This window comes from Mya arenaria, chromosome 8 (assembly GCF_026914265.1).
Source record: "Mya arenaria isolate MELC-2E11 chromosome 8, ASM2691426v1".
NCBI classification, from domain to species: Eukaryota; Metazoa; Mollusca; class Bivalvia; order Myida; family Myidae; genus Mya; species Mya arenaria.
In genome coordinates this window covers 18,414,302-18,440,017 of record NC_069129.1, presented here as the reverse complement: position 1 = coordinate 18,440,017, position 25,716 = coordinate 18,414,302, and the positions used below count along the sequence as shown (strand labels likewise).

General features: G+C 34.0%; 1 protein-coding gene across 1 annotated transcript; it reads left to right on the top strand.

Moving 5' to 3' along the window:
* Window positions 1–5,803: 5,803 nt before the first annotated feature.
* Window positions 5,804–18,463, top strand: LOC128243366 (deoxynucleoside triphosphate triphosphohydrolase SAMHD1-like). The gene is made up of 14 exons (XM_052961113.1): window positions 5,804–5,877; window positions 7,999–8,159; window positions 8,836–8,951; window positions 9,184–9,254; window positions 10,351–10,491; window positions 10,859–10,903; window positions 13,144–13,308; window positions 13,439–13,530; window positions 13,765–13,821; window positions 14,347–14,548; window positions 15,207–15,293; window positions 17,076–17,180; window positions 17,524–17,664; window positions 18,288–18,463. The coding sequence occupies exons 1-14, from the start codon at window positions 5,857–5,859 to the stop codon at window positions 18,309–18,311; spliced, it is 1,428 nt and encodes a 475-aa protein (XP_052817073.1). The 5' UTR covers window positions 5,804–5,856; the 3' UTR covers window positions 18,312–18,463.
* The last annotated feature ends 7,253 nt before the right edge of the window (window positions 18,464–25,716 follow it).

Below are 25,716 nucleotides of genomic sequence, written 5' to 3'. Positions count from 1 at the left end.
TCAAAACATGGAAAACGATCAGATCAGAACTATATGTGTCGTCATACATTCGTGCAATCTAAACAAATTTTAATGCACATGCTTGTCCCATGAATACTAAAATCTTTCTAGCTATTTGAATTCAACATTGAAATGCCTTGGAATTTATTTCGAGGTTAATACACTTGAAGTATTTTTATTACCCTTTGGCTTTATAAAGAGCCAAGTTAAGGGAAAAAACCCTCCTTTTGTTGCAAAATTATTTTTCCAAACAGTTTTAATATTTAAGCTTGGCAGTTTGTCCTAATCTGTTTTGTACGAATCCCTGTCAACACCCTTTTTATGTTTTGAGTTTTGCAATTTAATTTAATAAAATTGATTTCGTAGCAAATAGGTAAACTTTTCCTACTAAAATAAATAAAAAACAGATAGATAATTAATATGTTCAAAAAGCTCAATTAATTGTGATAATTTAGTTCATACATAATTTTACAGCCGCAAAATTTGTTTTTGAGACGAAAATTTAATTAACGTGCGAACATTCCTTAGGCGAGCTGCAAAAAGGATAATCATTGAAGAACGCTTCCTATTTAATTATCTTAATTGAATATATAATGTGTACATAAGTTTGATGTGTATATCTTATTAACATCGACACCCTAATTCTAGCTAGGGAAAATGGGTGTGGCAGTCTAAAACATTTTTCTTTTGACACTATGTATATATCCTGATTGCAAATAATGTACCTCTTTATTACACTGTATTATTCAAGTTGAGTTATTAAATATCAATTTTATGTATATCTTTTTGTTCTACTTGTTATCATAATGGAAAATTTGTTCCCTCGCTATAGGTTCTATTTTGTGCTTTGCAAAAATTTCATTCAAATAATAAAACTGTTTCTTTTTTATATTTGAATACTTATAATGCCTTTCAATTCCAATCATTTCAACAATCTATTTGTCAGATCTCTTCACAAGATAAATCTGATTAGTTATATTTCTTGAACCAGTGGACTATGACGCGTTAAATCGACTTTCATTGGTTTAATCCCTTCATCAGAGAACTCCGTTTTGTTAATTTCTTCACTGGATGGCTTCAAATGCCTATTGAGTGTATAAATAAAATGATCGAGAAAACGTCAACTTCAAGAAATGGAAAACTGGACAAAGGTTTTAACATCGTTTTTATTTGTCTTCGCTTTATTGTTAGAACCAGATATGTTGCCTGTCGTCTGCGTCCATCATTGAAGAACCAAATAAGAGTTAATGTTTAACGCGCCGTTTTGGACTGAAGAAAGTTTAAATGAATTCAATACATATTTGTAATATTGACTAAACATAGTAATGGTTGCATCCTTTTGCAACAGAAATGGATGAGTAAAGAAAGAAAGTATCTTTTTGCTGAACAAAGGTATTTAAGATCATATTTCCTTCAACATGGTTACCCAGAAAAGCACAGATTGGAACCGCTGGAGATATAAAAGAAAATATGGGAGAAGACATTATCAGTACATCGATAACGTAAAACTCAATTTCATTTAATGTTTGAAGATTATATTCAAACTTAAACGTACCAGGGTCGAGCCAGAAACTTTTACATTTCGCTTAAGTCATTCTTTTCTTTGGTTATAGGTGACTTAGGATAGTAAATAATTTATTTACATTAAAATAATTTGAAACTATGATACGCTTCTCTTGAAAAACAAAACGTTTTGATAGATACCAGTGTCGTAAACTGCGATGAAGCTCCTTTTTGTAGAAACACAGAATAATTACCATATTTAAAAACTATATCTGTTACATTAGTCACTCAAAAAGTACCCTATTCCACGTAACGACAACTGACACTAGAAGTCAGTTCCTTTTTACAACTATTTGTTAATATTACTGACACGGAAAACTTATCCTAGAAGTTTAAGATCATGTACAGGAGTTAATGACGTCTGAAAACATTGAAGTACGTGCTGTTTAAAGCTTTGTGAGCAGCTAGAAAAACCACAAACACATCAAGTTTTGACTCCAACAGGTAGAACATGCAGCAGTAAACTTCAATTCAATTTATATTTGCCATTTAGAGAAAAACAGATTTCGATAGAGGACAGTAAACGTTGTGGCCGACCGGCATCTATCCGTTCAGGCATGCTTGAGTAAGTGTAAGTGTGCATTTACAGTGGTCATATATTTATAGTTAGAAACATTGCTACCAATGTTAGAACTATGGTAATGTGGAAAGAATATTGACTCAGGATCTTAACAAGAGAAAAGTAAGGGCTAGATGGGTTCCACGTCTGTAATATCCACCGATAATATCGAGAAATGAGTACCATGTTCTGAGAAGTTCCTGCCTCGATACAGGAGTGATGGACAAAACTTCTTGGACAAGGTTATAAAACACAATGAAATATTCTCAATCAGAATCGAAAAGAAAATCTGCTTTGTGAAAAACACCCCTGATCTCCGCCTCCAAAGAAAACTAAAGTTTTAAATTCGGGAGGGAAGCACATGTTCATTTTCTTCATGGATTGAAAAGGGATGATTCTGATACGTAATGTTCCTGAGGGACTGTTAACGCTATATACTTCTGGAAGGTATCCATGCTTTCGTCACTATAGACACTGTATTAACTTTAAGGGGTTCAGGTTCTCCATCTTTTGGAAGTGGAAGTGGAAGGCGATATTTGACATTAACGGTATGTCATAGTGACGTCGCATGTTAACAATCAACATTCTCGACAGTCTGCAATCAACGAGGACCTTAAAGTGGTAGATTTAGGCGGTACTTCGCATACATGGAGTGATTTGATTACAGGTGTACCAACAAAATACATAGTCAAATAAAATCAAAAACGTTTACAAACATGAATTCAACATAATACAGAAATGATGTAGATTGAATACAAATCAAAACAAATAATCATCAGAAAATGCACATACATGAAGTATATGAGGATGCTCATATATATAAGACATACCAATTAACATAAGTTTTTGAATTGCAATTATACCATAACCAAGTCAACATTAAGTAAAGAATAGCACTTACAATGTTGCGTTTGTCTATACATCGGCTCAGTATTGAGACTGGACGATGGAAAAAAAACGTACCAAGAAAAGAACGGTTATGCGCTACATGTATTACGTTAGAAGACGAATATCATTTCGTCAATTAGTGTCATAAACATATTTATTCACTATTAAATGACAACCTGGATGTTACATGTGAGTGCGTGTGCGCGTATGCGTGTTTGCGTGCGTGTGTGTGTGCGTGGTGCGTGTGTGTGTGATTATGAATAGAGTTATAAATATTATATTATTATCAGAGTGGCATTCCCAATTCAGATAAAGTCGTTGTCTTATGATGAGTATTTTGTTTCATCAATTATTTGTTCGCCAAAGTTAATTTTACTTATATACTCACATTTATCATATAAATTTTAATATTGGCCTGCCTTCTAAGTCGACTACGTATGTACAAGCGTAACTTATACCGTTCATAGATATACAGTAGAGAAATATAATAATTGATATATAATTGATGCATTGTAATTTTAATAAACATACTTATAAATCTGTTCCGTCATACATGTATTGATATAAGCCATTGTATTTTATTAATTTAATAACGGATCATACTGGCCTATTTCAAATATATATTGTGTTGTATGTTTATTTTTAATAAACTTTCTTCTTCTCATATTGAAATCTAAGCTGCACAATGCATACTAGAGCTCATTGTTTCTGTGTGATTTTACCAAGATTATGACGTAGTCTGTAATTCAAGAAAACGGAATTTCAAATGATCAAATTACGGCTGTAGAGTGTGTATGAATACTGCTGGATTTGGTTTAGTTAGTTAATGTTTTTGAGGAGGTTATTTTTTCTTAGTTTTTTTTTTTAAACGAGAGGATGAAATTATCAGGAATTTAGCAGATGTTTGTTAAATATTGATATAGTGTAAGATATCGCAATACCTTAAAGTTTCACTCTCACAAATTGAACATTTTGACAACTTTTTAAATTCACTGGTTTGCAGATATTTCTGCAAAAATTGGCTCATTCCAAGATAAAAGAGTTGTCAAAACGGTAAGTCTATGAGAGAGCCGCTTTAAAGCCATCAATAAGTTATAAATGATTAAATGGTAAATTGATCAATATGTAGTTCCTATCCAAATATTGATTTCCGTTATTATGCAATTGCTTGCTTTAAACTTTTTTCTCCTATCTCAAATAGGCAACAGAAATATGGTCTTTAGATAAAACCAGTCCTATTATAAACCGGATTTTGTGTCTCTATTTTGTCATGAATTATTATAGGGTGAATACGCCTCTTTGAGGTCGTTACTATCTTCAAAGACCCACAAACTAGTTTACAGCCCGAGTGCGTAGCACGACTGTTGTTTTCTATTTTAAGGTCCTTTGCAGATGGTAACGACCTCAAAAAGGTGTATTATCGCTATAATTGCATAAAATACATACCATGAGTAAAGTTTGTGTTTATAAGAACGACAATGCAAAAACAGTAAGTTTAAATTAAGCTCCATAATAGGTACTTGTGTGGATTTTTTTTTACATTTACCTCGATAAGGGCCGCATAAAAAAACTCTGCAGTTGTATTTTTGTTTCGACGTCATTTTATTCAGTATTCAGTTGATTGGAAAGTGTTTTATTTTTAGAAATTTACTGGATTACTTGGATAATTTACACACAATACCTATTTGGTAATCGATTAATTATAGATATATTTCTACCTGAACATTTATATGTTTAGGCAACTAATTAAACCGGACAAAAAATTTAAAATTATTTGTATACTATGTACAGCATCTTCAGCATCAGAGAAAAAATATTTTAAAATTCTTTGTTCATAAGTCGTTTGTTCTGAATAAAATCGATAGAAATAACAGGGCTGAGAGGAGTTAAACGTTATAGACTTAGATTTAGTGCTTTAAAATCAAACAGATAGCCAAAACAACTGCAGAAAGTACTATCTAGTAAACACACCTCAGCTTGCCAGGAAAAGACAACTCAGAATAAAATATTTAAGTTATATGTGGTTTATTTCATTTCTTTAATATTTGTATACAGCTATTTATGCTGAAATATGTTTTTGTGCAAAAGTGTGCATCGTTGACCCACTTTCAGTCAGAAACCAGGTCGCTCAGCGTCAAATATTATGATTTGATGCGGGCTCTGATAGCGCTATGGTAAAACAAAAAGTCGGTCATTAACGACACGTGAATTTACTGAATAATGCACGTCTACCGATAACGCCCGGTTGTTGCGTTTGTACACACCACGATAACACACATTTTATGCAATAATGGAAGTTTTGTTTATGGAATAAGATGTGCGCAATGATAAACTATACTGTGATAGCATTCATGACCTCGTAAAATTGTTTTATCACTTACCAAATAAGTCAGTGCGATTTATTGCAATTTTTAAATGTTAAACAAATATATTTTAATTAAACAATTTAAATAAGGTATTCTTATTTTATTTTATTAACAGATTTTAACAATTCTTTTGAGTTATACATGCTTGGTCTAACGTTATAATATTTCTTTATATTATTTCTAATATATTCTTCTAATGCCAATATAACAAGGACTAATTAATACAAGGTCATATTCATCCTCTTAGTGACGAGAGCTAAAAAAGATAAAACAAGTAGCTGACTTGATCATGCCTGCATTCATTGAAGATGGCAAGTTTATCGCAATTTGTGACATACGTATTTATATTGTGACTTCAAGTCAGTGATAAAGAAAAAGGTCCTCGTCTTAAGTAAGATAAGCTGTATATGGCCATATTATAATCTATAATTTGTCGGGCGGTTGTTATTAACATGAAGCCTGTTTTTTAAAATAATAAATATGGATGATGGAAAGTCAAAGGTAAAATAATATATTTTTATTAAATATAAGAAACAATAATCACTTAATTGTCTGATTCGGGGAAGGGGGGAGGGGTTGGAAATAGTCTGAAAGACAGGATAGCACACTCGATAGCCAAAATCCGTCCAATCACTAATACGTTATACAAAGCGCTAAGCAAATGACTAGAATTCTAAACAAAACTGGTTTTTAAAGAAACAAAAAACTTTATATAGACAGTTTAGAAATAATTGCAATTATCTAGAAGTCATAATTGTTTTTTCTCTCCCTACAAAAATAAAGTCTATGTTTTTTTTTTCTGTCATATTTTAACATTATCTGAGGACGTAAAGCGTGTCTTTACCTCTCTTTATAGGCGCATATTATATATATATATATATTTGTATTCGGGTATGTTGGTGTCTGGATAGTTAGTTTTTACTTTGGTGAGTCTTTTGTAATCTTATTTAAATCTTATATCCTAAATGACGTTGCCAGCATGAAATAACGTGATTATATATTGTAACAGCATCTGTAGTCTCCCTATCAACAATAAATAACGACGTTTTATGCATAAAACAAGCAGACAAAAAGAAGCAGCAGGGGAATGTATCATTGTTAAAGCTCATATAAAAAGGACAAGCAACGGGATTAAGCAACCAAACATCAGTACTTACGTGAAAAACTACAAAAACAAGCTTAGTAGCAATAAGTTTAAACATAAACCCGGCTTTATGGCACTCGGTAAACGCCAAAGACATAGAACACAAAAACCAAAAAATCACAAACAAGAAACATGGAAGAACAGCACAAAACTCCACAAACAGCACAGTGAATACATACTAAATATAAACAAACTAGATATGTTTATCAAGGATTGTTAGGTTCCGCCTTGGAACGGTCAGGTCTAAAAATTACATCAAAAATGAATTGACAAGTACTGTTTAAACAAGGTGGCTAGCGGCTGCAATCATTTACAGTAAATGATTCTCTTTGAGACAAACATGTTTTATTATCCATATGCAAAATAATCTCCGAACTATCAAAATTCATTCAAGACACCTTAGTACCGTTTTTTTTCGCACTACATTGAAAATTGTATATCTCACCAGAGAAACCACACGGAGGTTCAAAAACAATTAGTCTACCCCCATTCAACTTATCTACCCCTCGTTAAAGTTTTCTACACCTCTTGATGTTGTCTATCCTACGTTTATGTTGTCTTCCCCTTGTTTAAATAAAATACCCCCTGTTAAGCGGTGTATGAATGTAGCGAATGAATGATTTTTATGAAATCTAGTGGAAAAGGGTTGTTCGTTGTACCCGAAGGTGAAGGTCTAGATTGTAGTTAAACATGGTGTTCTTTTTGTATCTACTTTTTTCACTAAGGCCATTTATCAGAAAAAGAAAAGGTACTGCATTTGTTAATCAGAACACTATTTATAATGTTATGCAGGTAGATGTTTATTGCAACCATATACTAAAACTAAGACTGGGCTTAGACCAGATAAGACACCACGACATCCCAGCCGGAATAAACGGATGTCAAGTGTTTACCTTCTCAAGAGTGAAGAGTTTTCATGATATCAGTATCAATCGTTTTCAACAAGTTGACGTGTTATTAAGTCTCCTCAGGTTTATGCATACTTTGATAAGATTAACAATTTACGTTTTTACTGTATTCGGGATTGTTGGGATAAAAGTGAGGTTGTGCACACCAGAATATTTACATTTTACTGACCGATCCAAGGCGGTACCTAACAATTCTTGATAAACACAAATAGTTTTTTATATAGTATATAAGTTCTGTGTTGTTTGTGGAGTTTAATGCTGTTGTTCCATGTTTCCTGTGTGTGAGTGTTTGTGTTTGTGTTCTATGTCGTTGGTGTTTACCCTGTGCCATAATACGGGGTTTGTGTTTAATCTTTCGGCTACTGAGATTGTTTCTGTAGTTTTTCATATCAATATTACTATTTTCGAGCATATTAAACAAACGGACTTAAAGAGATATGTATGAAACATTTTAGAATCCCAAAGTGTAAGTATTTCATAACAATATTATCAAATGATAGAATGCATTAAACACTTTATGTATACCTACCAAATACTCTACATAATGACATGCACACTCTCCTTGCCAAGGTGTTCAATGATCCAATACATGGACTAATCGAACTCCATCCACTGTGTGTGAAGATCATAGACACACCGGAATTCCAGCGCCTTCGATTCCTGAAGCAACTCGGGTCTACTTATCTTGTGTATCCTGGCGCGTCTCACAACCGATTTGAACATTCTTTAGGGTAAGTATTCATAAATAAAATGCTACTTTAGAATTGTTTAAGGTTAGACTCTATGACAATATGGCGATTTAAGCTTTTGTTTAGGATAAACGTCCAACCGTTTTCTTGGTAAGTTTTCTCGTTAAAAATGGCATTCGTAAGTATAAATGACGATTTGGGCAATACTTACGGCCATTGTTAAGTTAATGATTTAACGTTGTTTTGCGGTTCATAGGTGTTTTAAAACATTTGGTCAGTGCACAGTACGAATAAAATCACGATTATGCTTGTATCCATATATTTTCATACACCGATTAGCCGCAATAATAAATTATTCAATGTTTACATTGACATAATTTTTTGCAAAATTCTTTTTGATAATTCAACGACAGTGCCAAACATAATGCTTTCAAGAAAAAAATATGTTGTTTAAACAACGGCATCGTCAATGACGTCACTTGTTTAATGGACGTCACATTCAATTTACAACAATAAAACTTCATTTGACCAATAACAATATAAATATCAAATTTATAACCCCCTTTAAGGGTGAATCTAAAGTTCTTATTTTTTGTGCAACGGATGTAGCGCTTAATAATTGTAATTTGTCTTTTGTATCAAACAAAACATGTAATATAAATATTAGTTGATGTACTGTGTTCGCTCATCGTTTAGAATTAATCATTTTATGATTAAGGGTGTGCCACTTAGCCGGAAGACTGGTTCGTGCCATAAAAAGCAGACAACCCGACCTTGGCATAACAGATAAAGACGTTCTTTGTGTTGAAATAGCTGGGCTCTGCCATGACCTTGGTAAGTTTCTGTAAACAGCTAATAGTAGATACCAGTAATCATTAAAATGTTTCAGATCATCCGTAAACCAGTCTTGTGCCGAAATGTCAATTGTTGTCAGGTACCTGTAATCGAGTAAATATTGCAGGATAATAGAATACATTCATTTTAAGAATGTGCACATTGGCGATAACAATATGATCACTTTATTCTCATCCTTTCCGTCGTCTTATGGTTGTCTAATTTCTTTCAGGCCATGGACCCTTTTCTCATCTGTTTGAGGGGGAGTTTTTACCAAAAGTCCGTCCAGAGACCAAATGGGCGGTAAAAGATTTTGATTATGTCGCTATAAAACTGCTTGTGTGTGTTGGGATATAAAATATTAGCTGAACAACTTAGTTATTCCCTTTACCAAAGCATTATTAAATATCGGTCGTCGTTGAGTTTTTGGTTTGTGTAGCCTTGGTGAAATTTAACCTTGTTTATATTGACTTCGTAAAATTTAACCTTGTTTATGCACTCTTTGTGAAATTTAACCTTGCTTATAAGTCTTGGTGAAATTTAATTTTGCTTATGAAGACTTGGTGAAAATTAACCTATCTGAAGAAGTCTTAAAAAATATAACATTGCTTGTGAAGTCTTGGTGAAATTTTACCATGTTTTATGTAGTCTTGCTGAAATTCAACCTTGTTTTAGCGGTCTTAGTGGAATTTAATCCTAACCCTAACCCCTACCCACAACTCACGAGACCATAAATGAGCCTTTATATTTACACATCTGCTAATTTGCAAAACGTCCATGTTTACTAATTACATCTGGGTTTTTTCCTTTATAATCGATATATTTGCAATTTGATTCGTGTTCTTACAACAGTAATCAATTTAAGTCATTTTTGCTCACTTATGATAGGTGAATTATTAACAAAGATAAATAATGAAATGTATTTTGATTCAAAATCATTTGTAACAAGATGGCAACGATGAACAGATACCAATTAGTTGAAAGGAAACATAAACACAATTTTAATACGTATCCATGTGCTTATATTTTCAAAGTAGTATGGCCGAATGAAAAAGACGGGCTATAACAAACAAGATAAATACTTTCCATGTATATTGTTATTCGATGATTCGCAATCCGAACATATCCGAAGATGTTGCGTACATCAGATGATAACCGCAATTGCCGAAAGGCAGTTCATTTAAGGAATGGAAGTTGAGGTGTACATAGATTGCAATATATGACTTGCATTGAATGTATTGATACGTTTCAATCAGTGTCATATTGACCTAAACATATGTGTTGTATTTATTGATATTGATAAAAAACATCTACATGCAGCCTCAACTTTAGAACAATCGAATATATGGGAATACAACATATACACAAGTTCTTAACAATGCAAATAATTCATTTTCAGCATGAAAAGGCGTCCATAGACTTATTTGACCACATGATTGAAAAAAGAAATTTGAAGCCGGAGTTCGACAAGTGTGGACTCAACGAACAAGACATAAGATTTATTAAGGAGCAAATTCGGCCTGAAATAAAGGATGAGAATGTAAGTTATCTATTTAAATCGAGGGATAAGTGTAAACAGACTATTAGTGACAATAAGTGAAACTAACTGTTCGCTTTTTTCAACCTGAAATATCAATTACCGTAAAACAGTCGGAAAGGTTTCTTTGTTGACGTTTTGATTTTGTATCTTACCATGACTTTTTTTTATATTTAACACGGCTTTGTCACATAATATGCATGCATTTGTCGACATTAAATAACTGGGGCTTATTATTCTAAAACATATCTTTGGAAATTTAATATATAGACCTTTCAATAACTTAAACTTGTTTGTGATGATGATGTTTATAGAAAATGAATGCACGTGTCACGTAACTCGACAATTAATGTTGTTTGTTAAATTTTAGAATGAAAAGTTCAGAGGAAGACCCGGCAAACCGTTCCTATATGAAGTTAGTATATTTGCACGGTATGGGTATCAAGCTCGTATACCTATAACAAATTACGTCTCCAAATGTAGCGGACAATTATGGAGAAATAGTTTTTACATCGACGTACTTGCCAGCCTTCTCTATAAACGTTATATCAGTTTCACCGACAGTTATCTTTAGCAACTTTAAATGGTGAAGTATTTTAAATACTCTGATGACAAATACCATTGTGTTGTAGTCGGCATAAATACGATTAGATTTAATGAAGGTGTAAACCACTGACATCATTGATCTTTCAAATTATTCATTGCTAGAGATTGGAATCCACTATGAAAATGGCTGTAAAAGAGGAAAACTTTGATGGAAGACCTGACGAACCGAACTTAAGAGTCTAGTACCTTTCAACGGTACCAGTATCAGGCCATTGTACCTATGTCAAAGTCTCTAAATACCGCGGGCAGAGTTTGACTATTGACTTTCTTGCCATCCTACCTCATAGGCTTTTGGACTGCAAACACGTCTTCATTGATGTTTCAAATAAATGCTAGAAAGTGCCCTTCATTTTGGAAAATGGTGGAAAGATACAACCCTGTTTATCTAATGATGACATTTTTTAGTTCAGTTTGAACTAATGTGTAGGAATATGCGTTGTCGTAAACTGGGTTTCATCGAATATAGTTTCTACGTGGTCACAAAATAGAGCACATGTCTAAGCCATAACTTCTAAACTGAATGAAATGCTGCATATTATGTTCTGTAGGTGAGAGGGTCTGCGTAAGTGTAGAGATTAAATGAATTCCTCTATGTACTAAACTTGACGAAAAAACTTCTAAAACAGGGTTTCAGATATTATAAATTAATGAAAATTTTCTCTAAATTTGTTAATAGTCATTATAAAATTATATCAAAGTACAATAGTAGTCTTAAATCGCTGATTACTAATAGTATTGCCCATCCCGATTTTTATGGTGATGTTTTAAGGAAAATTTGTAAAATAAAAATGTTTCCAGCCGGTAGTTGGGCAGATAGACTCAATGAATTACTTGGATTTTATTCCAACAGTGGATATAAAGGCAATACTTTGAAGAGCACTTGCCTTCTGTTTTTTGAAGATGAATTCCTGAAACAAAATATAGGGTTGAATATAGCATCCTAACATAACTAAGCTTTCAGCCCTTTATCAAAAAATTGCAGATTCATGTTATCTTTAAGACCGTCATTGGTTGGCTCTACTAACTTTCAGTCCTTTGATTTTATGAAAAGTTTTCAGATTCATGTTATCTTTAAAACAGTCTTTGGCTGGCTCGGAATGTTTTGGCATGTGACGTCATTTTCTTCAAATATTTTACACAAGAATCATTTGGAAGAAAAGATTAGCTAATATATGTCGCTTTTTTCTGTTCCCATTGTTAGTACAATGATGCTTTTCATTATGAAACTCTATGACCACTCAATCTCAAATCTTTTATTTTCTAAGGCAGACAGTGTGTGATGCTCATAGTTTCAAAAAAAAATGACTGCATCGTATCTTTGAAAAGCTTTTGCATTAGGTACTCTGAATTGTATTCCTCCGTCTGCAGATAGAGTTGGGATCTATAATCATTGAAGTACTTGGGCTTTACCTTTTAGTTTATTATTATTTGTTTTATTATTAAGTTTCCTCAAATTAATGCATACCTTGATCAGATTTACCTTTTACGTTTTTTCTTTATTCAGCATTGTTGGGATAAGAGTGGGGTTTGTGCACGTTAACTGGTTTAAACACCCAGTAAATTTACTTTTTACTGACCGTTCCAAGACGGTATCTAACAATCCTTGATAAACATACCTATTTTTTTTTATATAGTGTATATATACACTGTGCTGTTGGTAGGTTTTGTGCTGTTGTTTGTTGTTTGTGATATATTTGTTTTTGTGTTCTATGTCTTTGGCGTTTACCCTGTGCCATTAAACGGGGTTTATGTTTAAACTTTTGGATACTGAGATTGTTTCTGTAGTTTTTCACATAAGTATTCATGATTTTTTGGTTGAAAAACATGGTATTTACCCAGTTTATCGAAACTTTTGAACAAGTACAAAATTTTGTATCCAATCTGACGCAAAAGTATACATGCACCTCAACATGGTGGATATTGGTATTTGTTGTTTTTCACCAATTTATCCAAAACTTGCTTATATTATGATTCTGGATATATGTTGTATTGAACATAGGAGTTAAGGAAATATACTGAGTCCATATCAATAAATGTATTATTGCATAGATTGTTGCCAACAAGCGGAACGGCATCGATGTTGACAAGTGGGATTACCTTGCCCGTGATTGCTACATGCTTGGAATTCGTAACAACTTTGACCATAACAGATGTATCCATTTTGCCCGGGTTTTGAATGTATGCGGAGAGAAACAGATTTGTACAAGGGAAAAGGTATTATAATTTTATGGCTGAAAATGTTCCAAGCATTTGTATGTTTAAGTGCTTAGTGAATGACTTGTTCATATTTCTAAAATAGTGGCAAGTTTGTACCTATCTAACAAGGGAATACTTACTTTTTTAGGAGGCTGGACATTTATATGATATGTTTTACACCCGCTATATGCTGCATCGCCGGGCTTATCAACACAAGACTGCTTGTAGCATCAACTTCATGTATGTCTCCTTATTATTATAAAGGAAGTTATGCAAACAGTGGAGAATAAGAAATACGAATACTTGACAAGTCTATATGCATGTCAACATTATTTAGCTGTTTATGTTTGAATAGCTTTATTATGATGGTTCGACTTCTAACTGACATCATTTGTTAACTGATGTACATGAATCATATATTAATAGATCTTATGATTTATTCTGTAAAGCTCTGAAACCCTGTTCAAATTTCAGGATTACAGATGCGCTTATCAAAGCAAACGACTACATTAAGTTTACTGGTACTGATGGGTGAGTGTTATTCTTCAAGGCAAACGAATATTTAGTGTTTACTGGTATGAACTGGTGAGTGTTTCTGATTAAGGCAAACGAGTACATCACGTTAACTGTTAGGAAAGGTGTTTTTGATAAAGGCAAACGAGTATATCACGCTTAACGGAAGAAAATGGTGAGTGTTTTTGTTCAAGGCAAACGAGTACATTACGTACACCGTTATAAATAGGTGAGTATTTTTGTTTGAGGTGTTTGTCGTTAAAATAATTGAGCGATTTTGTTCAATACAATCTAGTACAAGCTGTATTTGAATTGATTCGGCTTAAATATTAAAACTTCTAATAATACGTTCGTAATGTTAATGCAGCTTATGATACTAAATTACCAGTGCCATTTATTGAGATCACGTGTATTGTAATTCACGAGAATTGGCGATAATGGAAATGTTCTTATCATATGGTCATTGTTCATGATCTTTAGTAAAACGATAATGGCGTCTATTTATTTGGACTTATATTTTGTGTGTATTGTGTGTTTTGTCAGTGAAGAAAAGAAAATGTCAGAGGCCATTGATGACATGGAAGCCTACAGTAAGATGACGGACCATGTAATTTTCCTGATTCTCAACTCAAACGACAAGAATCTCGCAGAATCCAAGGAAATCCTGAACAATGTCATGTCCCGCAAACTTACGTACAAATACACAACGCATTCGGTCGCAAAAAGGGACAAAATGCTGGGAAAGGTTTGTTACATAGATGGAAGTAAAGAGTTCGATAGGGTAAAGCATTTTATGCATATGCTAAGAAGCCTGAACTTTAACCATGTCATTTTCTTTTTTATTTGAGAAAAATATAGATATTTTTAATCAATGTAAGATCGTTATATATTTCACAAAGTGATTTCTAAAAAAATAAATACCAAGAAAATTATGTAAACTTTAAATGCTCACAAGGTTAAGTATGTTTCGATTTTACACTGAAATAAACAGTAGTTTTATTGAATGCCTAAAATAGGCATTTAACGACCTTTTATTACATGTTATTAGAAAAGTTCACCAAGAACGTCATTTCTTAAATGATTGTGTCCCAGCACTGTGTGCTCTGATATTTGATTTGGATACAGAACAGTCAACAATTTTAAAAGAGTCAAAGACATCGATTTTATATTTTAATATTTATCATATTTTTATTTCACTGATTAATCTCTATTAACCCCCGGAAAGCATATGATAGGTCACTATACATATAATTTTGCCTATTCGTTTCTCATTTTTTCAAGTATGTTTGAAATAGTTGACCTAACACTAACAGTGAGATTGTAACCAAATAATGGCACTGGTCAAAACTCTTGCATATAAAAGTAATTGATGTGTGTTTGTCTCAAGTTTCGTTGTATTTTAGGAAGACATCAGTGATGCAGTTAAAGAGATAATAGAAAAGAAAAAGCCTGGTCACCAAGATTTGAATGATGACGATATTAAAGTACAGGTAAGATGATAACTTAAATCTGATGTGTTTCTGTTGACACACAAATATCAATGATACAATAAAGATACTAATTGAAAATCTTTTTAATTGAATTAAATCTATCATTTGAGCAAAGGGCGAGATAGAACGCTCGGCAAAACTGAACAAAATTTAATAAAATGATCGGTTTTAATCTAACCAAGATTGTTTAAGTCATAATTTTAATTGACATTGTTATTTATTTATTTCGAAGAAAACTATACTCATAGATCTTATGTTGTATTTTGAAAAGCTGAAGGTTTCGAAGATAGTCAATTTTAAAGAAATGTTTAACCTATTTCTTTCAAACATAGGCATTCAATGGTGAGTGACGGATCTTGAAAATCACCCCGTACTTCGGCCACAGTAATTTAATTTCTGATAAATCAAGACCACTCAAGATGTCTTTATGACTCTTTTGCACTTTTCATTGTCATTAAACAGTTTCTACCAACACGGCTGCCAATCAAAGAATATAAAGAAAAAATGGAATTTCATTTCATAAAGAAGTCAATGAAATTATTTAACTCCTTCCCAATTTTAGACTTTTCACCGAACGCCATTCAACAGAATGCTATTAGTCAGCATAAGCATTTTCAGCTATTTAACTATGCTTTTCAACAGTAACTGATTACAGAAACATTACGGGTAAGCCTACTTTTACTTGCATACCGGACGTGTGATTCCGATCATGTGACCAGTACTGAAAATATCCGTCTTACATCCCCCAAGATGCGCAACAACGCGCCACTTCTTATTGTCTTATTCTATGGTTTTAAAAAAAGAACATTATATAACATTTCAATGAAGCGCAAACAAATATATAAGTATGCAATACTTTAATTAAAATAAATAATCATAAAAAACGAGATTTTTAGAAGGACTATTTAACCTTAATAGAAATCTAAAATCAATACGCTTTATGACGTAAGTAGAACATGTCGCACGCGCTTTTTGGTGAAGTTTACAAAAAGCGTTTTCTACGTCACTTTCCCTGAAATTAATTGATAGTTTTTGGTATGCAATAGAACATATCAATTATGTTTTTGCCGTCCGGATCGAAAAATCCGACCCTTGGACACGCTAGGTGGCCGGTTACTCTGAAAGCCGCGTAAACGGCTTTTGCGCGTGCCCTTGGGTCGGATTTTTCTACTCGAACCGGAAACATACTTATAATCCACTGACTTTTGTTCGCCTACTTTATCAATTCTTGAATTACTATTTGTTTTTTGTAATGTTACTACCTAGGCGAGTACGATCGTTCATGTAGACATGTATCTTAATTATTATTATAGTATAAACTGCCCTAGAGTCGACTTGTGAGATGGCATATTTATGGGTTCGCCAATTTGACCATGCAAAGGCTTTCGATTGTTAAGGCGATGTAATGAAGCAAATGACAATAACAAAAACAATATGCTTACATGTCGAGGAAAATGGGCCCTAAGATATTGGCGTTTAAATTATACACAATATACTGATTAACCAATAACACCTGATAACTTACCGGTACTGGTCGATTAAGCAGAATGTTGTTTTTCTACATTATCATAAAAATGGTCACGTGATTGGCAGTCGTAAACTAACCGAAACTGCTATTTTTAAACTTCAAATCAGATGGATCTCCCATTCTGTGACGTAAAACACACAAACAGCAGCAAAAAATAGACGGTATTGGTGTATTTGGCGGGTAGCGGGTTCCTCAATTTTACCCGGGTACCCGCACAAACGTACCCGGGAAACCCATGCCTCACTTGTTTTCAGCTTGTGCAGCTAGATTACGGAAAAAAGAGCGAGAATCCCATGGATCACTTGATGTTCTACAGAAAAAACGATCAGGATAATGCCGTTCCTATTACGAAAGAACAGGTACTTGTATATCGATATATACAGATAACTGGGCATTTTTCCAGCAATATCATACTTTAACATTCTGAAATGTTACAATTTTTGTTTTCAGATAACATCGGTTTAGTGAAATTACTGACTGAAATTACTTCATGCCAATTTAGAATACTGGCGTTTCCATTTTGCTTTTGAATGATCTAGAGATATGTTAATGTTGAATTTATATTAGCTGAAAAACGTCTTAGAGTATTTCAAGACCTTTGATACATTTGAAAACAAATGGATACAAATTATTATCCACTGTGTGCACGTGTTCGCAATCTAGAACATCAATGTTTCAAATATTAGCTGCACTGTTTTTAAGGAGTCCAGCTTTCTGCCAAAGGAATTTCTAGAGCAGCAGATTCGACTGTATTGTAAAGCCAATGCCTCGGACGCCTCGCATAGAGCTGCTCGTTATGCATTTGGCCAGTGGTGTAGGGAAAAAGATCTACCTGCCCCAATGGTAAACTATAGTTTTAAAAAATGCAATTGGGCTGCAGAAAAGGGCCAATGTGCCATAGGAGAACAGGGTACATTGGTAATGGCTGCAAATTAATTAAAAATTATCGAATTAATATAGAATGCTGGATATTGTTAAAACCTGAATTAATTACAGGGTTCAACTACCACTTTGGTGAATTTCTGATGAATAAATAATCATTATAGAAGTTTTCAAATATTGTTTAACCATAAAAACTCAATTATGTGAGGGAAGAAATGTAGAGTTCCTGGTCTCCATGAGGGCAGGAAGTTGCTTCTAAAAAGACGAATTGCGGCACCATTCTTAAACTACCTACCTTAACTTTAATCCATGTCTTTGTTTTTAAAAAATATTTTTCAATAAACACACTTTACATCTGCCATGTAATTAATCGGTTTACCGTTAGAGTGAATATTTTAGGATATTTTAAAGTGGTTCTTGGCGTATAGTTAGGGATACTTTTACTTAAATTGGAGTCTAGATTGCAGGATACTTTTTGTAGGGACCAGATCGTAGCACATTTCAAGTGAGCATCTTGCTTCTGTACTGTTAAATCGGCTATACTGTGACTTACATTGGATTTCACTGTTCGTGGTATTTTGCAGGGAGCAGATTTTGGTGACGAATAAATAAAGAATAGCACCCTTTTAGGCGAAAAGATAATGTTGGTACCATTCTAACTTGATGAACAACAATACGGCGCAGTGATCCCCCCTGTCAAACGTTCGGTGGTGTATCTAAGCCAAAAGTACAAAATTAAGATTCCCTGAAATGCATTGAAACGTACATGCGATAAATAACAAAATCGAATGTTGATTGAATTTATTAAATTGCAAATTAATCGAATCTTGATAATATGTTGTTATTGGTGCTTGGTTTGTGTGTGTGTGTGTGTGTGTGTGTGTGTGTGTGTGTGTGTGTGCGCGCGCGTGTGTGTGTGTGTGTGTGGATTGTCGTTCAATGACTTACGATGGTAATGACCACGGAAAGGTGTATTTACACTATAATATCTGAACATAACTTGACATAACGTACTTTCGAAATATCTGTCCCTTGGGGTGGGTCAAAAATTCATTTTCATATGTAAGGTGAGAGCTTTTCGTTAAGAAATGTATTAGCCACGGACTTGTTTTTAACAATTTGAGATTTATGGTAATCAAACCGGTTTTTACCGTTTCCGATATCAATGGGAGGTTGGAACTTTAAAATATTTTAAAAACAGAAAAAATCGAGTCGGCGGGTCAGAATAAAAATAACACTAGCCTTAACTAAACTTTGTTTCGTGATGTAATTATATAATGCAGTTAATATTGAAATGCATATCATTATCTGATAATTTATAGTATTCACATGTTATGATTAGTGATTAATTTTGCGATTAACATGCTCATAACAATCAAATGTTTAATAAATGCAGTTCAATCACATGTATGTGTATGATTATTATGAAATAAAGATGTATGACATTTATTTCCTTTCGAGTTTAGATGCAGCATAATTATAACACGTGTTCATGGGGACATGATATTATAGTACAACATTTTGAGCTAGATTGACCCCAGTCATCGCCGGATACCTATGGATAACCAATTCCGTTTCTTTCCATTCTGATATCATTGGTAAAATATTCCCATGGAATTGGTCATCCGTGGGTATCCGATGATGTTCTCTAGTGGACATATAACTTAAGTTTAATTAACGCGCTAAATATTTCAATGAGATTAAGATCAAGTTAAATATCAGCAAGACAGAAGTTGTTATACTCGGCACAATTAAACACTCAATGTACACATGTAGCGACCACACGTACATATGTATATTGGTCCAGAAAAGTATGAAAAGGTATTTTTAAGGATGCGTAATGATCGTTTTCTGGAATAAGTAAGACAAATAGTAGCATTTCCATTGAACATAATGCCTACGTTGAACTATTATCGAGTGCAAGCAAGAATAAACATTTTGTTCATAAAAAAGCCTATATTAAGCAAAAATGTAGATAAAGTGTCGTTAATCGTAAATTAATTGTATGCGTCTAAACAGTGTATTCGTTTATATTGTTGACTTTATGCTTGTCATATTGTCTCTTGCATTATTAAACATGATTCAAATGACGAGTGTTTTGTATATGTCAATAGCTGTAAATGTAATACGAGCACTACTTCACATATAGCCATATTTATTGAGTCGGTATTATTAACTTAGGACAGAATCATCACAGAGTTGTTGTACCACATAGACAAACCTTAAACATGGTGTCAGAAGTATAGCTCAATAAAAGGTTTTCAGGAATTGTGTAAAGATCCCTGTTATAATTATCATAATGTAGTTTGGTATACCTTTAGCAAAGACATTAAACCGAGAATCACGATGGATGTAGCAGGTTTTTAACATTTTAACAATGATTGAAATGGACAGCTCAGATCTTCAAGAGCCTTATTAAAGTCAATATTTTCGGGACATTGAAAGACAAAGATGACAAATCAAGCCAGATGTATTCTCTTATGTTGTGACAAAGGGACCTGATATATATATAACACTATGAGACTGTCAGCCGAAGAAAAGAAAAATCAGACCGTACATTTGCACAATTTAAAAACTAAATTCAACCCAATCTCAAATCGCAAAAATCGCGAAGTAATCAGTGGTTCAGATCTAACCATGGACAAAGCCATACAAATTGCAAAAAATATTGAGTATGCACAAGAATAATTTAAGTCAATGACCCCGACACCAGCGGTGGTCCCAGTGCAAATTATCAAACAGAAAAGATCATAGCGAAGAGTGTCACAGGGAGCAAAATCATGGGATATCGATCCAAGCGGAAAGGCCTTACTCCGACCAAATCGAGAAGCCAGTCTTACTAGTGTTCGAAGTTTGGCAATGTTGAACAATGTCGTAGTGAGCCATGCCCAGCAAAAGGGAAAGCATTGTTCAATTGTAAAAAGCTGTAAAACTTAAATAGAGTGTGTAAATCACAAAATGTCAATTCAGAACACGATCACTGCCAAGGTGATGTAAAATATGTTGTTGGCAAGATACGAGCAAATGTATTGAGAGGCCGGGAATTGTAAAAAACAGCGATTTCCAATCAAGGTCAAGCGTGACAGTGGTAAGCAAGCAATCTAAAATTGAACACAATGTTAGGGAGGTGCAATCCCATGTCAACGCATTAGCTAACGACCAGCAGTACATGCAGTCTGATCTAGAAACTATCTCTTTTCAACATGATCGCGATAGTACAGATATTCACGATATGAGTAAAAGATTGCACATGGTGGAATTACAAACTGAAAATGTAAAACATTCGCTAAGAATATTTGGTATTAGGGATGAGGAGAATGAACTCACAGAACATACAAAAGATAAATATGTAAGAGAAATACATAATGTAGTATCTCCTAACTCCGCTTTTAATGATGATGATATCATTGAGATTAAACGAATTGGCAAATACACTGCTTCTAAACCGAGAATGGTAGTGATAAAGTTTTGTAATGACCAATGTAAAGTGCCAAAATTCTCAAACAAGGACCAATTGCGTCCTAAGGGGATTCGGGTATCAAACGATCTTACACGTTTTCAACGGCAAAAGTTGAAGGAACTGAGCATTAAGGGTAGTATAGGCTATTTTAAGAATGGTGTTTTATACCAACGCGAATCTAAACCTAAAGAGTCGCTATCCGGAGATCGTGTATATATTGGGGCCCCTTCGACTACCGGCGAAGAGACACAGTCCACAGACCAGGAAAACCCGACGGAAACCTTACCGGTTGACTAGGAATTCGGCCGAGGCCCTAGTTTTCATTCGCATATTTCGTATTTAGTATGGAATATTGGTGGCAATGTTAAGCTTTTTAAACGACCTGATATTTTTGCTTATATTACTAGTTTTGACATTTTTGCTCTTTTGAAAACGTGGGATTGTGAATCATTATGTTTGAATGAGTTTTCATGTTATACTCCCTTTGAATGTCATGCAAGGAAATCTGAAATCAAAGGTCGTAATATGGGCGGCGTTGTGATATTTGTAAAAAACACCATCAAGTTACTAAATATCAACTCATTTTGTCGATAAGTTTATTAGAAAAAGAAGAGGAAGCGTCCGACTAGACCCACCAGCGGCATAAATAGGCGTGTATACTATTTTTAACAATAATATGTATCATGTTCCAGTTATTCTTTATGTAATTCTAAATTAAATATGCTGAACGACTTGTGTGAGCGTTAAACAAATCTGAATATTTAGTTCCTTCCCTTTTCACCGTTAAATTATTTGCAGTTTAAAAAAACGTGAGTTAAAATAACAAAATGTTGTATTTGCGTATTTTTACATGTTCTTAATAAACTCAATGATCGTATTGTTTATTACATTGTTTTCTCAGATGTTCAGCATGAGCCTAGCTTATAACAGTATCAAAAAACAACATCCAACACAGTGACCTCCCTTGGCAATATACACACTTTAATATTAATGTACTGATTGATCCTACATTTATTTATACATTTAATAAGGATTTGGCATATGCCCTTTTTTGAAAGAACATTGAACACGATAAACCAGCATGGAGCGACTTTACTAGTTGGGCAGTAGATCACGAACATGAGTAGATCTTGGACAGTCACGAGTTTTCCTTTGTTTTAAATCAAATACAAGAGCCTTATGGAAATAAATCAGCAATTTGTGACGTATCATTTGTTCAGAAAAGATACACGTCTAATTTTCTATAATTTAAAAACCCACTATATTTAGTAATGCAACGTATTTATTTGAATATCCAAATGACTTCTCTTAACCTTCTGGTTTACATTTTAACTCTCCAAAAAGGTATTTATCGCAATAACATAAACCGAAAGCTACCTTAGGTTTAATCTAAATTAAGCTCGAACGATATCATTACGGAATTTGCATATCACGTGACGTTCTGAATTACTATTATTTGGACATCTTTAGCATACATTGATAACATCCATGATGATGTCAATCAAAAAATTACGCAACAATAGCTGTTTACGCTTATTTGAAAATTGTCAATTGTTCCAGCGGCAGATATGATACAAACGCCTCTATTCAAAACGAAAACTGCGAAGGAGACGACACGGCTGAACCCTCAAAAAACGAACAGTTGGACCCGTGAAAGAACTTGATAAAACTTTTAAGATGGCCAATCGGAATACAAAGATGAAGTGCAAAACTACCTGGACATCGAGGATGTCTTGCAAGATGATGCTTGGAAATGGACTTTCAATGACATGAAAAGAAATATCGGAAACAATGGCGCATCATGACATAGTAGAGGCAGTATCTGTTCGAAAAGGTTTTGAAGAGGTACAAACCGCTTGAGATTAGCGGTCCGCTCGCACAGCGATGAGGAGGAGGAGGGGGAGTGAGGCGGAACAACCCGGACGGCCCGGTGTAAAAGATCGAGAGATAGGTAGAACTCGAACTGGCGAGAAAAAGAAATGCGCCCAAATAAGCATTTTAGGAAATCGTTAATCGAACAGCTGACAATAACTTTCTTTATCTACCGGTGTTCATTGGAAAATTAAGTATGTTTTGAATAATCGGTAAGTGTTATCTTCTTTTTGTTCCTCTTTCTGTGATTGTTAAGGGAATAGAGACCATATGAAGCTAAATGAAGACCATAAACAGTTTAGTGCAATAAATTAGCAACAAGTATAAAGATTAAAAACTAATTAATTACACCTTTATTTTGACCGTAGACAATTTTATATGTTATTTGGTGCCTATAGTTAGAGAACAGCTGCAATACGGTTAACTTCATCTTGCGTTACATTTTAAAAAATACATATGTATTGAACCATCAGTGTTCTTTGATAGGACGAATAACTGCACTCCATATTCTGCGTCACGTTACAGTAGTTATTCCTCTGTGTTAGATAAAAGGACAGCATTATAATATAAATGCTACACACATTTTAAGATAACATCGCTTAAGACATGGTAAATGGGACTGTAATGGTGATATACTTCTGGAATCTAGGCGTGCTTTTTGGAGTCCTTTTGGCGGTAAACTTTAACCTTAAACGGTGGGTAAACAGCCAGCACTATACCATTACTGTAATCATATCCATGCGTTATTGTTGTCATCAATTAAATCTACATGTCTTTCATCAATAAAACTGTTATACTATATTGTACTATACTATTATATTAGAAAAATGTTTGTTGAGATTGGATTTAATATTTACTAGTGGGATCGACTGCTTCACCAAGCTGTCTGGTTAAATGCGACCACACAGATATACATGTCTGTCTTCATCAAAACTATGATAAGCGTGATTTTCCTTCGTGACAATTATATTTACATGCATAAAAATTGAATCTCAAATAAAATATGAGTGGTCAAAACTGTAACCGATAAGTGCCTGTCAGTCGCTACGAATATGTCATGTAAATTGATGATACAAATAGATCGTTTCATAATAGTAATTGAGAAAACTTTTAACTATGATATATGAACATTGCTTTAATTTAGCAAATTTATTGCTAGCGGAAAGTTATTTAAATGGACCCCGCTATTGGCTGATGACGTTTAGACATTTTGTAGTAGGTATACTAAGGTTTCACACCAAGATTTATTTAAGATTCTACGGCTTCCTTTCAAAATCACATTAACGTTGCAATCCTATGTACGTATTTAAATGAAGTGGTATTTAATTCGTACTATTTGAAACTCAATGACACAATACGTCCTATTTTATAACCCCGGTGCATTCATTCGTTTGACATGTCATGCCATCTGACGATACCTTACTAAACGGTACTAAAATATGGAGAGGTTCGGCCTACAGCCTAAAACGTACATGTCGATTATATTTAATATAACTTGTGGGACCGACGGCTTTACCCAGCTGTCTGGCTACATACCGCCACGCAGATATTCTACTCGTTTGGACTTGCGTTTGGTTGCCTTGTTGCCCTCGCCTCCTACAACCCAGTCCGAAGCAACTTCGTCAAGGTGGCGTTGTTTGTGTCTGTAGCAGATTTCTTCACCTCGATACTCACCAGCTACTGTTGTAGTGTCAATTCTCGGTAGTGTTTACACTATCATAGCTTGATAGGTTGATGTGTTGATCTTAAATTTATATAATAATAATAACCATTTCATTATGGCGGTTCATGGTGCGGTTGTTGGGAACAGAACAAATAATGTGTGGTGATTTCATAAAATACTCTAATTATTGATAAGGCGTTTGGTTCTGTGTTAGTTTTTGCGGTGTATAGTTACTTCTGAATGCGATCGACACCAATACTTCATGCCAAAACGCCAGTCTGGGCATACATTACACATTTTTCTCTTCGTGTGAAATGCTTTTCGGGATAGCATATACTGTTATGTGTCCGTACTGAAGTTATGCCCCTCTAACATGAACTACTGGAAGGGCCTCTTAAGACAATTTATATTGTCCTTTGCACTAACTGTATGTAAATATTGATGGAAGCTTCTGAAAACAACAAACGTGATTTCCGACAGACTGTTGTATCCATGTTTAAATATAATAGAATTAAAACTCGCATTTTTGTGCTAATTGGTGGCTAGGTGAGAAGGTCCATTGTAAAATACCAACAAATAAACCAGTTAAAACGGCTACTATGACGGGATGCTTAATAAGACTAGTAAATGTATTCGCTCCACTGTTGCAGTCTGTTTTAAGCCACCGGGAAAGCAATGTTCTAACTATAAATGAAATGAACACACAAACCCACTTAAAGCGACAAATAATTAAATATTTGAAGCAACGGGTGAATTGAAGGTTATTACACGGCCATGCTTTTTCTCTTCCTTTGTAAGTTAACTTAAAACAAAAATTAAGTGTACCTCTATGCCAGTGGAGATCCTTTCACCTTGAGGCTGTACGACTCTCAAGATACGAATTTTTGAGGTTTTGATAGTAAGCAAATTAGGTAAAAAACGGTCTAAAATAAACAAATACCTCAAATTCGTAGTGACAAACTAATGAACAGTTGAACCGAATGAGGGAAATAGAGATGTAGCGCTTAGTCTGGATAAC

Coding starts and splice junctions, on each gene's coding strand:
- LOC128243366 (XM_052961113.1), top strand. CDS start 5,857: ATGGATGATGGAAAGTCAAAG. Junction 13,822..14,346: donor AAGTTTACTGGTACTGATGG/GTGAGTGTTATT, acceptor GTGTTTTGTCAG/TGAAGAAAAGAAAATGTCAG. Junction 15,294..17,075: donor ATGACGATATTAAAGTACAG/GTAAGATGATAA, acceptor ACTTGTTTTCAG/CTTGTGCAGCTAGATTACGG.